The following is a 16,122-nucleotide window of genomic DNA, read 5'->3' as shown; positions in this document are numbered from 1 at the left end:
AATATTCAGCCTCGGTGGAGGATCTCGCAACAGTCCTTTGCTTCTTTGAGGACCAGCTAATAGGATTGTGACCAAGATAGATGACATGAGCTGAGGTAGATGATCGATCTGTAACATCACCTGCCCAATCTGCGTCTGAGTATACATGAAGTGTATTAGTGGAATTACGATGAAGAAGTAAGCCGTGAAGCATGGTATGTTTGAGATATCTGAGGACACGCTTTACTACTTGCCAGTGGATAGTGGAAGGCCGGTGCATAAATTGTGAGAGTTTGTTGATAGCAAAACTAATATTTGGACGTGTAAAAGGAGAGATACTGAAGCTTTTCGATGGCTGCACGGTGTTGTTTGGGATCAGTCGGGGCAGCTCCTTCATCAAGTTGCAAAGTGATTAATGAACTTAATGGACTGGGAACACCTTTACTATCTTGCATGGAGTGCTCATGTAATATTTCAAAAATGTACTTTGATTGTGAGAGAATGAATGCAATAGCACAAGGTACAACTTCAATGCCAAGAAAGAAATGTAGGGCACCAAGATCTTTGAGAGAGAAGTGACTGGAAAGGGTAGCTTTTATCTGATGAATAGCTTGAAGGTTGCTGCCAGTGACAACAATGTCATCCACATATACTAGAAGAAAGATGATTTTACCCATGGATCGATAAATAAATAAGGAGTTGTCAGAGTGAGCGCGTGAAACCAAAGGCCATAAGGAAGGTTTTGAGCTCTTGATACCAGGCACGAGGTGCCTGCTTGAACCCATAGATAGCTTTGCGGAGACGACACATATGATTTGGATAGTCGGGATTCACAAAGCCTTGTGGTTGGTTCATGTAAACTTCATCATCAAGATTACCTTGCAAAAAGGAATTATTTATGTCGAGTTGATGATGAGGCCAACCATGTTGTAGTGCTAGAGTTAAAACAACACGAACAGTTGTTGGTTTAACAACAGGACTGAATGTAGAATGAAAGTCAATACCTAGGCGTTGGGTAAATCCTTTGGCAACAAGACGAGCTTTGTATCTGTCTATGGTGCCATCAACTTTTCGCTTGACACGGAAGATCCATTTATTGCCTACAATGTTGTGAGTCGGTTTGGGTGGTACAAGTTCCAAAGTGTTATTTTTGAGCAATGCATCAAACTCCACTTGCATAGCGAGGCGCCATGCTGGATCGTTGAGAGCTTGTTTCACAGTTGAGGGTGGAAGAGATTCGATAAAAGAAGATGTGTAATTGAATATTTTTTTGGGTTTAAAAATGTTGTTTTGCGAACGAGTGACCATGCGAGGCATTTATTGTTACACCCCGCACTTTCAGAGCATGAGTATGCCACGTACATCACCGTAGTAATGGAGTATTGGAGACGTCCCATGATGTTTTGGAAGGTACAAGTCATGGGAAGTATGTAACAATAAAGTAAAGGATGAACTACGATCTCGTAAGTCGTAATCGGGAAAGACTATTTTGAAACACAAGAACATGGTCATTATCAAGTATAATAAATGATAAATATCATGTATGGAAAGTTTCGGAAGATTTCGAGATCGAGCAAATTGAAGAAAATAAGTTTGACTAAAATTTGAGAAATGTCGGCACAATTTTGGGCAGATTTTTAGTCAACTTTGGAGGAGCATATCTCCTAGTATATTAGAAGTTTTAAGGTGTTTTAAAATCCTAAAATGAAGTTCGCAGAGTCTAGTTTCTAAGGCAACAAACCTCTCGTCGATAGGACATCGGATTAGAGAATTATGAACGTTACAAGTCAGGCTGACAGAGTAGAAACGCGTGCTACAGTACTGCTACAGAAACCGACATGCTACAGTGTTGCTACAGTAAAACGCTATAGTGAACCCGACCCGAATTTAACCCTTATAAAAAGGGTAAGAACCCTTTTTTTCACCAGATTTTAGCCCAGATTTGCCCAGAAAATTCTAGAAAATTTGAAGAGGGAGTCAGGGAATAAAAAAAGTAAGTAATTTTCAAGTGACGGAGTATTAATCGAAGCTCGGATAAACGCATAGATGTGATTCTAGTATGGTTTTGCAGCGGATTTAAGGTGGATAGTGAAGATATCGCTGTTTTAACAAAAATAAGGTATGAATCTCTCCTTATTAATATTACTTTTGGTCTATTTACGAAGATAGAGTGATGAAATGGTTGTATAATAAAGTTGTTGGATGAGAAATTGGACAAACATCGCGTGGGATGTTTTATGGAATATTTTGGTATTGATGATGATGCTGTTGATGTTGGAGTTGTTGTAGTTGTTGTTTTGTTTGTATTGTGATTTCGGGATAGGCATATAAACAGGGGAGGTGCTGCCCGAATTTCGGCAGTTTCTAAATGGATTTATTTGAAGGACTAAGACAAGCGTATAACGATGAGTCTAACGATTGTGTGAATCCTCTTAAATGTAGACTCACGAATACGGACGAATAAGTGTGGATAACTGGAGGTTGAACAGGTATGTTAAGGCTAGACCCTTTCTTTCCAAAGGCATGATTCCTTTCTCGTGAACCCATACATGTTTCCTAAAATGTCCTTATTCTCAAAAGCTAGAGATTCATGATTCTTAGACTTCTTATGAGGCTAAAGATAAGTAATTTTTATGGTGACGATGATCCTATTTCTAAAAACTCCTATGTTATAATTCCCTACATATGTTTCATAACCTCTTTACTTCCAAAAGTTAGAGTTCATGATTCAAAGGCATGACTTCTTTCTTGATAATCCATAAATGTTTTCCAAAATGTTATTTTTCGAGTCAAAGATTTATGATTCTATAAGCTTTTATGACACCAACAACGGACATGTTTTTACAATGTTAATGACGATGCTAAAGATGAGAATGTTTCTATGATGATTACGACGATGATGATGATCATTTCATGTTTAAAAGTCCCAAGCTTATGATTTTAATGTGAATATGAGAATGTTGAGTTATTTTCGTGATTTTCTTGATTTTTATTCGTTGTTGTTGATCTCGCCTTATAATAATTGTTCCTTCAAGGTGAGATAGAACGATGATGATTATTCCATAATATAATCGGAGGTTACCGACCTTACGTGACTCCGATGTATTTATAGCTCTTATTTGACTCTCATGCATGCTTTATATATATGTATGTAATTTCTCACACCGCGCCGCGCTATAGTCGGCCGGGCATAGCACGTAGATGTGCACACCACTGCAGTGGGCATGTTATGATATTGCTCCGAAAGCGGGAGGCCCGGACGCAGGATAACACCGAGCCTTAATGGCCGGGCATGATACTATATATGACACCGAGCCTAAATGGCCGGGCATGATACTATATATATGACACCGAGCCTTAATGGCCGGGCATGGTACTATGTATATGTCTAAAAATATTTTTTTTAAAAGGCTAAGCATGCATGGCATCCACCTTATGAGGCATCCAGATGTACAAGTTATCTCTTTTATTCCATGTTACCTTTCATGTCTATATTATGTTTTTATTCATGCCTTACATACTCAGTACATTATTCGTACTGACGTCCCTTCTTGTGGACGCTGCGCTTATGCCCGCAGGTAGGTAGGAAGACGGATCAGACCTGTAGGTATTCTATCAGCGAATTCTCAGGAGCACTCCACTTACTTCAGAGCTGCAGTCTATTTGGTATTGTCCTTATGATCATTTGTATTCTATGTAGAGGCTCGTAGACGTGTGTGTATAGTTTGATGTTTTATAGCTCCACCGGTTCATATTGTTGTATAATATTTTTGTGGCCTCGTCGGCCTTATTTTGAGCTCTTGATACTTTACTGTTAGCCTTGCCGGCTTTATGAAATACATTATGTTGTGGCGACCTTGTCGGTCTGCATATGTACATATGTGTTGAATGAGCGGATATTCCTAAGTTGGGCCTTTTCTGTGTGCAGATATTCTTTGAGTTATGGTTTATAATATTCAAAGTCACGGATGAGTCAGGTGGTTCTCAGCCTACGGGTCGGAGCCCGTCATACTCGTGGTAGGGGTGTGACAAATTTGTATCAGAGCAGTTCGTCCTCGGGAATGTCTACGAGCCGTATCCAGTAGAGTCTTGTTTATGGGTGTGAAGCGCGCCACACTTATAAACAAGAGGCTGCAGGGCATTTAGGAACCATTGACCTTTCTTTCTTATCTTAGATCGTGCCATAGAGCTAAATCATAGGATATGATGTCCCTGATCCTAACCCAAATGTTTTGATCATAGATAAGCAGTTGATTATGTCGCTATGAGGAAATTGCTTCGAATTGAAGTTGTTCATTCGAAAGGTATGTTTCCTGTTTTATTAATATGGATAGATGTTGATATAAGAACTTAAGCAAGATATTACGAGTATTGGTGATTGCTCTGTGGGGCATTGGATGTGTTCTCTGGGCTGTGTGCAGGAATGAGGTAGTATGAATTATAGAGGAAACTTTGCCGAAATTTTTACAAATTGAATTGTTTGCATGTCTATAGAGAAAGTGTAAAGGGAAAATGTGACCATCAGCCGTTTGGTAAGTCATGATTGAAGGGATAACTTCGAGACACTTTCAAAGAGAAGTTTTAGAGTGATTTCAATTTAATTTAAAGGAGAAACCCTGGAGGAAAAAAAATGATTAGTAAATAAAGAAAGTGGAATGAGTTGCATCCGAGATTTCGGAGGATTGAGACCTATTGGAAACATAAAGAGAGTTGACATTAGGAACTCAAATATGGTATTACGATTTATAGATTAGATTGGTTAGTAAAAGATAACAAAGAGATATTCCTATGGAAGAGAAAGTTAACGAGTACGGGAAAGTTTCACCCTAGAAGATATATATATATATATATATATATATATATATATATATATATATATATATATATATACATACACACGAGATCAAGATGGGTTTGTATTCATAATGGAATGTTCTGCAAACCTCCAGGTAGATATTATTAAGTGGCAAATGGGAAAGATCACTTTAAGAGCAAAGGAAATCAAGGAGGACCTTGAGGACAGAAGTACGAGAAAATGCGGTTATAAATTAATTAAAGGAAGTTATGTGGTCGGTGACGATAAGAGGAAGCTTAATAAATTAGTAAGGTTGGCCAAAGGTAGACAGTGATGGCATACGACAGTGGATTTGGAATAGAGATGCGACTATAAAGGAAACAAGATGGATATACGAGGAATAGGCATATGTACAAGCAAGCTAATGTAACACCCCGTATCGTTAGAGTTCTAGTGGAAAAACTGAAGGTTTGAACGTTTTTCGAAAATGGTTGATAGGCCTACTTGGGGAAACCATAAATCCTTTATTAGTTGGGAATTTGGGAAAGTACCCTTAATGAAAGTTATACTATGTAGAAATACCTTTCTAATGATATAAGTACCAGGCCAATCAGAGATCGGAGCAAGGAGATATGATCGTCTCAATATAGCTAATAGTAAGGCACTTAAAATTCTATAGAATCGGCTAAGTTTTCGATACGTCTGTCTTCCAGTCAAATTTCGTGCAAATCCGTTGGGAATTTGAGGAAACCTAAAACATTAAAGTTGTAGCCCTTTGAAATAGCTTTCCAACGGTATATTGTGGAGCCCAAACAGATCTGTGTACAAGAGGTTATGTCCATTTTACCGAACACTGTGCAGAACCGACACAGGTCCGTTGAGAGGGCGCCTGCGATGGCCCCGTGTCGCGCGCCGATCGCACAAAAACCCCCTCTCTGAATATTAACCTGCAGATGGTCGTGCGCTGCATGTGTGTCGCGTGCCCATCGCATAACAAGGCTGGTTTCGGGTCAAAAATCGGGATTTAGCGTTTTAAGTTATATTTAAGCTTAGGGTTTATTTCCCTAACACCCCTAGTCACGAAAAATCACCCTAAAGTCAGAGAGAACAAGTCCCAAGCCTTAAGAACCCTACAAGGTAAGTTTTATCATGATTCTAGATTGAATTCAAATCCCTAATCTCTTTCTAACTTGAGTAAACCCTTCTAATCGATAGAGTTGTGAGTGGAACATTATTGTTGGGCGTGGAAACCCTAGAACTCGAATTCAAGAGGATTGAATGTCAAAAAGGTAATGCTTCTACACTCTAATCATTCATAATAGTGAATTGATGAGTTCTTGGGAGAATAGTAAATGGGTTTAGTAAAGAGATTACACGAACTATAGTAGGGTTTTGGATTGTTGACTTAAGATTGTTATAATCATATGGGTGATGAAGAATGATGTTAATTACACCCAATTGAGATTGTAGAATCACCTAGAAGTAATAGAATGAGAATTGGGTAAAGAAATCACCATTAATGGAGATTGTGGAGCTTTATGCCCACTAAGTATTTGATAAAATGCTTAGATGACTAAAAGCATGGATATTATTGCGAATATAGAATCCCTTTGACTTGTATTGATATAGATCAGAGTTGAAAGGGTTGACGAACATTGTATTACGCTCAAAGGCTGGAATTAAGGTATGTGAGGCTAACTATCTACGTTAGGGAATGTTCATGATTCTCCCTACGCCTCATTCTTCATATTTGTCAGTAATTTGACTCAGAATACAGTTTAGCCCTAGTTTTATGTTATGTTGCAGAACTGTTATCTTCTAGGGTTGCAGTTACAGAATTCGTTCATGGTTATCAATTTGAATATCATGAACTCAACACGTAATCTTTATAGACTTATGTATTGTTACCACATGAGTCTCAGTCTAGAAATTCAGTATGCTCAGAAACAGTCAGTGTTTTCAATTCAGTCCAGCATGTCTATTTCAGTTCAACATTGTTCATTGTTGTTATGGTCTCAGTCCTTATTAATTACCCATAATTATACATATGTGATTTTTCCCAAGGGCACAGTACAGTCTTGTGTATACGTATACATGGCCGAGGCCGTAGCGTGCATTTATTATTAGGCTGAGGCCCCACATATGCAAACACAGATAATACAAATGATTCAGATACAGAGCAGGGAGTATTCATATCTCTACTTCCTTGCTATTACAGTTACAGTTATCAGTTTCAGTTTCAGTATTTTATTGCTTCAGTTGCTTTACATAGCAGTACAATTCAAATGTGTTGATGTCCCTTTTTATTGCTTGGGGGCCTGCATCTCGCGATGCAGGCAATGATATACAGGTTGACGACTCAGCTATTTAGGAGTGCACGTATCAGCTACTGGTGATCCCCAAATTCCTTCGGGGTGTTGTCATCTATCTAGTTATTTCAGTTTATGGACAGCTCTATTATTCAGTATTCTTAGAGGCTTCATAGACACAGTTCAGACAGTCAGATATTTATTATGTTAGCCTTGTTGGTAGTTGTTCAGTTGTTTTGGTTTAGCCATATTGGCTACGTTCAGATATTTTAGATTGTCTAAGTATTTCCGCATTATGATATTTCAGTCAGACCTTTAGTATATCAGCATGTGTTTAGTTGTTTCCACATTCAATTATGTTTTTGATATCACATGTTGATTAAGCCAGCCAGTTGGTTCGCTCGGTCACATGCAGTCAGGCACCGGGTGCCGTGTTACGTCCAGGCCCAGGTTCGGGGCGTGACAGCTATGGTATCATAAAGGAAAATAAGAAATGAACGAAAGAAAAGGGTGTATTTTACTAAAATTTCATGATGAGAACAAGAATCATCGGGACATTAGAAGGATTATGATGCATGATTATGATACAAACAATGAGTTAAGAGAAACTATAGGACACTATGAGCTAAATTAAGGAAAGGACAAATCATGAGAATGAATGAGAGAGAATATCGACTTTTACTGGTATGGTATAAACCTAACTCATAATCGGGAACTAAGAGTAAGAGAAATCTCAAGGATACTGGGGAAAGGATGTCTATGAAGGAAAAAACTTACGGCTGAAGGAGCATGATATAGTCGGGCATTCTATAAGGAGCCTAACGAATTTTGATGTCACCATTGATTCATCAACCTGGGGACTATTAAGCATGAAGAAAGGAAGTGGTTTGAGTTGTGTCCAATATGTGTGGACATTTGACTTGATACAAGAATTCAATTAGCAAAAGAGAAATAAGTCAAACCATGAGATGAAAGTAACTCTGACATTATATGGACTAGAGGAGTTGAAGGATCGCTAGGCTCGGCCGAATGACTACCAAAGCGGTCAATACTCAAATTTTACTGGTATATGAGAACATTCTTAGACGAATTAGAATATTCCCAAGTACAGAAGAAGGAAATGTACTGGTTTGAAGGAGTCGAAATTCGAGATGAACTAATATAGCAAGGATGCGCTAAAGAAAAGTGGAAATGGACTAAATGCAAGTATATTATGAGACAGACAGGGGAAAGGAGGCATGACAAGATAATGAAGGTTTAGCAAATCAAAGGAAATAAGTTTTGTCAATGCAATACGTTGTGTTCCGGGCTATGATTCGAATCGCTCGTTCCAGAGATATTTTTTGTTACAATTAATATGCAGCAGACGTACCCCAAAAAGGTAACGGAGGAAGTAAGAAGGCCTACAAGTGATCAAGGATAAGTATCAAGGACAAACAGGATTACTAAAGAAAAATCCAAGCGTTGGAAGAGATGAGAGTTTTAAAAGAGGAATATTTATAGGAATCTCAATGATCGTCAAAAGAAAGAAAGACGGTATGCCTATGGATAGCATGACAGCAGTAATACCTGAGATTAGAAAATATCTCCTACATCGGGAAATTATAAGTCACCGTTTATATCAAATCGTGAGAGTATATGTCATAGGACCATATAAATAACCGTCCTGATAAAATGGCTAGTAAAATAGTGTGGGACGACAATAAATATTTGAAGAGGAATGGAAGCTAGTTAAATCTCAATTAGCCGTTGCTATAGGAGAGCCAAAGACTTAAGGAGGGAAGCACACTTGTATTGAAAGGAAGTTATGATTAAGTAAGATTTTATTTTAGTCTCCTACTTATGAGTTATTTTGTAATGATGTTAAGATTAGTGGAGAAGAAATTGGAGGAAAGATTCAAACATAGATTTGAAGATATTTTGAATAGTAGATTAGCTTAAGATATGAGTATTAGTATGTTCTAACTTGTAAGTATAATATTGTGATGAGGGATAATGACAGTGATAAGGGCTGATGTTGAGGTTGTTGTATGGGTTGAATTGAGTCCCATTTGAATATAAATCCCTTGTCTATGGTACGTTGACGCATTGGATGAGTAATCTGAAGTAAAGTAATTAATGAGAATAATGAGCCATTAGCAAGGAAATGCTATGACAAACTATCTGGGCGCTACCATAGGTGGAACTATGATGACAATGCAAGGAATTAAGGGGTCCGACCAAAGAATTAACAAGGAAATGAGATTATATGTATGTAAAATCAATTAGTACTAAGAGGGATAATCTAAAGTAGCACTAGAGAAGCAATCAAGGAAAAGTGCCACAACCCAATAAGAAAGTTGTCTACTAGCAGAGAAATAGAAGGCTAAGAAATAGGAGGGACTAAGTCAACGGAAGGTGAAGTCATGGAAGCAGACGAAGATAAGATCGCAAGAAAAGGATCCAAGGATATAAATAAAGGAGATGGACATTTAAGGAATTAAGAGATCAGCTTGATTGATAAACCAAAATGACAGATGAGTGCGTCAAACTATGGGAAAGACGTATTAAGTGAGAATCGGGAAAAGGTTAAAAGTAGAAGGAGAACCCCAAAGGAAATGATCAAAAGATATCACGTTTGATTGGAACAAGCGGGTGGCAATGGGAACTCGTGGAACAGGAAACATGATGTCTCTTATTGGAAAAAGGGATAAACGAAGGTTACAGACAAAGGAAAGAATGAAAAGATTTGAATTCGCTGCATGAATAGGAATCTTGGTTATTTTCTGATAAAATTCTGAATTCACCCCTAAGTTATTAGCCGAACTAAGGATCGGAAACTTTAAGAGTAAATTGAAGGAAAGGAATCATTAAAGAAAATATTTGAGATGTTCTTGATATAAGTACAAGAATTATCATTAGTTAGCCAAGTGCCAGAAGTCCAATTGAAGGAAAGAGAAATTAAGCGAGACATTTCGGTGTTAAATTAGTTGAAAGATAAAGTACCGCAAAGATTAATTCAACTGCTATAGAAAGCAAAAAAAAGCTAAAATATGACTAGTCTTGAATTTATCTTTAAGGAAGGAAGAACAAGAATAAGTAAACTCCAAGAAGACAAAAGGCCTGGGACATCTGTAAAACGTAAGAAAGATACATGGAGATCGAAGAGAACAAGGATTTCTGAATAAAAAGAAGATGGGATCAAAATTAGATAAAAGTATGTGGTAAGTACGGGATGAAAGGGAATACAAGAATGTAAACAACGAAGGCTGAAGAGGCAATGAGAGTGATAAAGCATAAAGAGTTAGTAGACAGACATATAATAAGAAAAGGGACGACCTTGAGTACGAGCGTAAATTTGGCCACAAAAGAAGAAGGATAAACTACGTAATTTGGATAAGTTCAGTTTTAAATGAGCAAGTAAGACTGCAAGTAAGTAAAGTAAATACTGACAAATACAGGTAAGAACATTGATATCTACCTCTGAGCGAACTCTACCTCAACATTCGAGGACGAATGTTTTTGAAGGGGGGGGGGGGGAAATGTTACACCCTGCACTTTCAGAGCATGAGTATGTCATGTACATCACCGTAGTAATGGAGTATCGGAGACGTCCCACGATGTTTTGGAAGGCACAAACCATGGGAAGTATGTAACAATGGAGTAAAGGATGAATTACGATCTCGTAAGTCGTAATCGGGAAAGACTATTTTGAAACACAAGAACATGACCATTATCAAGTATAATAAATTATAAATATCATGTATGGAGAGTTTCGGAAGATTTCGAGATCAAGCAAATTGAAGAAAATAAGTTTGACGAAAATTTGAGAAATGTCGGCAGGATTTTAGGCAGATTTTTAGTCAACTTTGGAGGGGAAAATATCCTAGTATATTAGGAGTTTTAAGGTGTTTCAAAATCCTAAAATGAAGTTCGCCAAGTCTAGCTTCTAACGCAACAAACCGCTCGTCGATAGGACATCGGATTAGAGAATTATGAACGTTACAAGTCAGGCTGACAGAGTAGAAACGCGTGCTACAGTACTGCTATAGGAACCCACCTGCTACAGTGCTGCTATAGTGAACCCGACCCGAATTTGACCCTTATAAAAAGGGTAAGAACCCTCTTTTTCACCAGATTTTAGCCCAGATTTGCCCAGAAAATTCTAGAAAATTTGAAGAGGGAGCGAGAGAATCAAAAAAGTAAGCAATTTTCAAGTGAAGGAGTATTAATCGAAGCTCGGATAAACGCATAGATGTGATTCTAGTATGGTTTTGCGGCGGATTCAAGGTGGATAGTGAATATATCGCTGTTTTAACATAAATAAGGTATGAATCTCTCCTTATTAATATTACGTTTGGTCTATTCACGAAGATAGAGTGATGAAATAGTTGTATAATAAAGTTGTTGGATGAGAAATTGGACAAACATCGCGTGGGATGTTTTATGGAATATTTTGGTATTGATGATGATGTTGTTGTTGTTGTAGTGGTTTTTTTGTTGGTATTGTGATTTCGGGCTAGGCATATAAACAGGGGAGGTGCTGCCCGAATTTCGGCAGATTATAAATGAATTTATTTGAAGGACTAAGACAAGCGTATAATGATGAGTCTAACGATTGTGTGAATCCTCTTAAATGTAGACTCACGAATTCGGACGAATAAGTGTGGATAACTGGAGGTTGAACAGGTATGTTAAGGCTAGACCCTTTCTTTCCAAAGGCATGATTCCTTTCTCGTGAACCCATACATGTTTCCTAAATGTCCTTATTCTCAAAAGCTAGAGATTCATGATTCTTAGAATTCTTATGAGGCTAAAGATAAGTAATTTTTATGGTGACGATGATCCTATTTCTAAAAACTCCTATGTTATAATTCCCTACATATGTTTCATAACCTCCTTACTTCCAAAAGTTAGAGTTCATGATTCAAAGGCATGACTTCTTTTTTGATAATCCATAAATGTTTTCCAAAATGTTATTTTTCGAGTCAAAGATTTATGATTCTATAAGCTTTTATGACACCAACAACGGACATGTTTTTACAATGTTAATCACGATGCTAAAGATGAGAATGTTTCTATGATGATTACGACGATGATGATGATCATTTCATGTTTAAAAGTCCCAAGCTTATGATTTTAATGTGAATATGAGAATGTTGAGTTATTTTCGTGATTTTCTTGATTTTTATTCGTTGTTGTTGATCTCGCCTTATAATAATTGTTCCTTCAAGGTGAGATAGAACGATGATGATTATTCCATAATATAATCGGAGGTTACCGACCTTACGTGACTCCGATGTATTTATAGCTATTATTTGGCTCTCATGCATGCTTTATATATATGTATGTAATTTCTCACACCGCGCCGCGCTATAGTCGGTCGGGAATAACACGTAGATGTGCACACCACTGCAGTGGGCATGTTATGATATTGCTCCGAAAGCGGGAGGCCCGGACGCAGGATAACACCGAGCCTTAATGGCCGGACATGATACTATATATGACACCGAGCCTTAATGGCCGGGCATGATACTATATATATGACACCGAGCCTTAATGGCCGGGCATGGTACTATGTATATGTCTAAAAATATTTTTTTTAAAAGGCTAAGCATGCATGGCATCCGCCTTATGAGGCATCCAGATGTACAAGTTATCTCTTTTATTCCATGTTACCTTTCATGTCTATATTATGTTTTTATTCATGCCTTACATACTCAGTACATTATTCGTACTGACGTCCCTTCTTGTGGACGCTGCGCTCATGCCCGCAGGTAGGTAGGAAGACGGATCAGACCTGTAGGTATTCTATCAGCGAATTCTCAGGAGCACTCCACTTACTTCAGAGCTGCAGTCTATTTGGTATTGTCCTTATGATCATTTGTATTCTATGTAGAGGCTCGTAGACGTGTGTGTATAGTTTGATGTTTTATAGCTCCACCGGTTCATATTGTTGTATAATATTTTTGTGGCCTCGTCGGCCTTATTTTGAGATCTTGATACTTTACTGTTAGCCTTGCCGGCTTTATGAAATACATTATGTTATGGCGACCTTGTCGGTTTGCATATGTACATGTGTGCTGAATGAGCGGACATTCCTAAGTTGGGCCTTTTCTGCGTGCAGATATTCTTTGAGTTATGGTTTATAACGTTCAAAGTCACGGATGAGTCAGGTGGTTCCCGGCCTACGGGTCGGAGCCCGTCATACTCCTGGTAGGGGTGTGACAGTTATGAGCAGGCAAAGTAGATGGATTTGTTTGAGAAAAAGGTGAAGTAGAAAGAGAGCTAAATGTTTGACTTACTTGTAGTGTGACTGATGGTACTGGAGCATCCATGAACGTAGCCGTAGTTGGCGTTGTATGTGCTTCCAAGTCAGAGGTAGACGGTTGGGTGGTCAATGGAGTGATGCGCAGAGGCGGTGGTGTTGGCAGAGGTTTAGTGTCAATAATAGGGGAAGAATCAATGGATGAAGATGTAGAAGAGAGCAAATCATGCCAATATAGTGTATGGGGTAGAGAGGAGAGGTTTGAGAACATAGTTTGAAAATGAAATATATTTTCCAAAAAATTTACATCCCTGGAAAGATATGTTTTTGAATTTATGGGATCATAGCATTGGTAACAATGATATTTTGCAGAAAACCCAAGATTTACACAAGTTGTAGATCTAGGATCAAGCTTTGTTTTGGTATATGGTTTTAACAGGGATAACACAAGCAACCAAATGTGCGTATAGAGTCAAAATTGGGAATGTTACCAAAAAGTGCTTCATAAGGAGATTTATTTTGGAGGGTAGATACTGGAAATCGATTTATGAGATACACTGCATATTGACAAGCAAATGTCCATATATTTTGTGAGAGAGAAGCTTGGTGTAGTAGAGTACGAGTTGTTTCAATGATGTGGCGATGACGCCATTCTGCAAGGGCTACACATTGTGGGGTATACGGCGGTGACACGAGATGTTGTATGCCGTGGTTTGTAAAGAAATATTTTAAGCCTTGGTACTCTCCACCACCATCAGAATAAATGGTGCGAATTTTGGTGTTGAAGTAGTTTTCAACTAAGGGTTTAAACTCAGCAAAAATTTTTGCAACGTCATTTTTATTTTTCATGGTGTATAACCAAGTGTATTTGGTAAATTGATCAACAAAAATGACGTAGTATATCTTATTGTCAAGAGATAAAATGGGAGAGGGACCCCAAACATCAGTATAAAGAACTTCAAATTGTTGGTTGCTTTGTAAAGTGTTAACGGAAAAAGGAAATCTGTGGCTTTTATTACTGCAACAAGAATTACAGAACTGAAATTCATCTTTATTTGAATAAGGCAAATGAAAAGAAGTCAAAATATTTTGTAGAAGACGAAGATTAGGATGGCCTAATCGACGATGCCACAAAGAAAACGCTGGTTTGGAGCAGATAGCCGAGTTCACAGATGAGAAAGATAATGGATTGTCATTGTTCTGACTTGGCCACTCATACAAGTCGTCCTTACTCCGGCCGCGTAGCAGTGGTTCCCCCGTGCTTAATGCCTTCACAACAAAAGTATAGGAAAAAATTCAATAGATGTTTGATTTTGTTTGCAAAACCGCGAAACAGATATAAGATTTTTTTTTTTATAGATAGGGCACATAAAATATTATGTAAAGAAAAACGATGAAAGGGAGTAACAAGATTAGTTGATCCAGTATGAGTTATTGGAATCACGTGACCATCGCCCATTGTTATTTCAGCTTGGCCATTGTAATCATGTGGGTGGCATTAGATTTTGAGCATCAGTTGTGATATGATGCGAAGCTCCTGTATCAAGGATCCATGGAGCCATGGATCCTTGAGATGCTCTAGTGGCAGCAAAAAAAGCTCTTTCTTCTAAGTGGTTGTGAGATCTGGATCTATAAACCCGAGCTACATGGCCAAATTTGTCGTAGAGTTGGCATTGAACTTGCACTTGTTGAGGTTGTTGAGGACGCGATTGTTGTGGATAAGATCTATTGGTAACTTGGTTGGGACGCCAGTTTTGTTGTCCTTGCCTGCGGTTCTGTTTGTTCCCATTTTGGTTGATCGTAAAACTGGTGCGTTGGGCCACTTGAGCAGTAATGGTTGGGGAAATTTTCTTCTGATCTTCATGTTTGAGAAAAAGCTCATGGTCCGTAAGCTTGTCATAGAGTTCTTCATAGGAAATGGGAGTATCACGAGCAGAGATGGTTGCACTGATGGCGGGATATTTGGGTCCTAAACCACTTAATATTGTAACCACAAGTTCTGGATTACTGATTGGAGATCCTGCTATAGCGAGTTCATTAGCAATTGAGCGGATCTCACGAAGATATTCAGAGATGGACTTGGAGTCACGAGTGACTTTGGCAAGAAAATCGCGGAGACTATAGATGCAAGTCTGTGACTTATTTGCATAGGCAGTGTGCAACTCATCCCAGGCTTGCTTGGAAGTTGCGGCATTAGCTATTGATGATGCGATGGTTAGATCTACAGAGGCAAGTAAAGCATTCCGAATAAGATTATCCTGACGAAACCAAGTTCTAAACAGTGGGTTAGAAACTTGTTGATTTCCTTGTGTGATAGTTTCAGATGGGCAAGGAATCAAACCATCAAGATAGCCTAGAATGTCATAGACACATAAAAAAGTAAGGAGTTAAGCCTTCCATGTCGCGAAGTTGGTGCTGCCAGAGAGTTTGATAGGCAGTTGGGAAGAGGGATTTGTGAAAAATTAAAGTTAATTTTTTGGAAGAATAAATATCATAGATATTTAGAAGAGTTTCTAGAAAGCTATAGTGTAATATCTTTGATATATATTGTATTTAGGAAATGTCTAGAAATTCTAGACACTTAGATATTTATAGTTGAGGATAGAATTATCTAGATCCTTTTGTAGCTAGAATAATATCAAGATATTCTAGAGTAGTGGTAGGAGATAAAGATAACTAGATTTTTCTAATAGATGTATCTAGAAGTATTTCTAGAACCATCCCTACACAAGTATAAATAGGGGTGGTCTTAGTCATTTGTAACCAACCCAATTGTAAGTCATTCAAGCCAA

The 16,122-nt window shown here is 38.1% G+C and overlaps 1 protein-coding gene across 1 annotated transcript; it reads right to left on the bottom strand.

Annotated features, from left to right (window-relative positions):
• Positions 1-287: 287 nt before the first annotated feature.
• On the bottom strand, positions 288-656 carry LOC132628466 (uncharacterized mitochondrial protein AtMg00810-like). The gene has a single exon (XM_060344243.1). It carries the CDS (start codon positions 654-656, stop codon positions 288-290), a length of 369 nt encoding a protein of 122 aa, XP_060200226.1.
• Between the last annotated feature and the right edge of the window lie 15,466 nt (positions 657-16,122).

This window comes from Lycium barbarum, chromosome 2 (genome assembly GCF_019175385.1).
Source record: "Lycium barbarum isolate Lr01 chromosome 2, ASM1917538v2, whole genome shotgun sequence".
NCBI classification, from domain to species: Eukaryota; Viridiplantae; Streptophyta; class Magnoliopsida; order Solanales; family Solanaceae; genus Lycium; species Lycium barbarum.
This window is presented reverse-complemented; position numbering and strand designations above follow the sequence as displayed.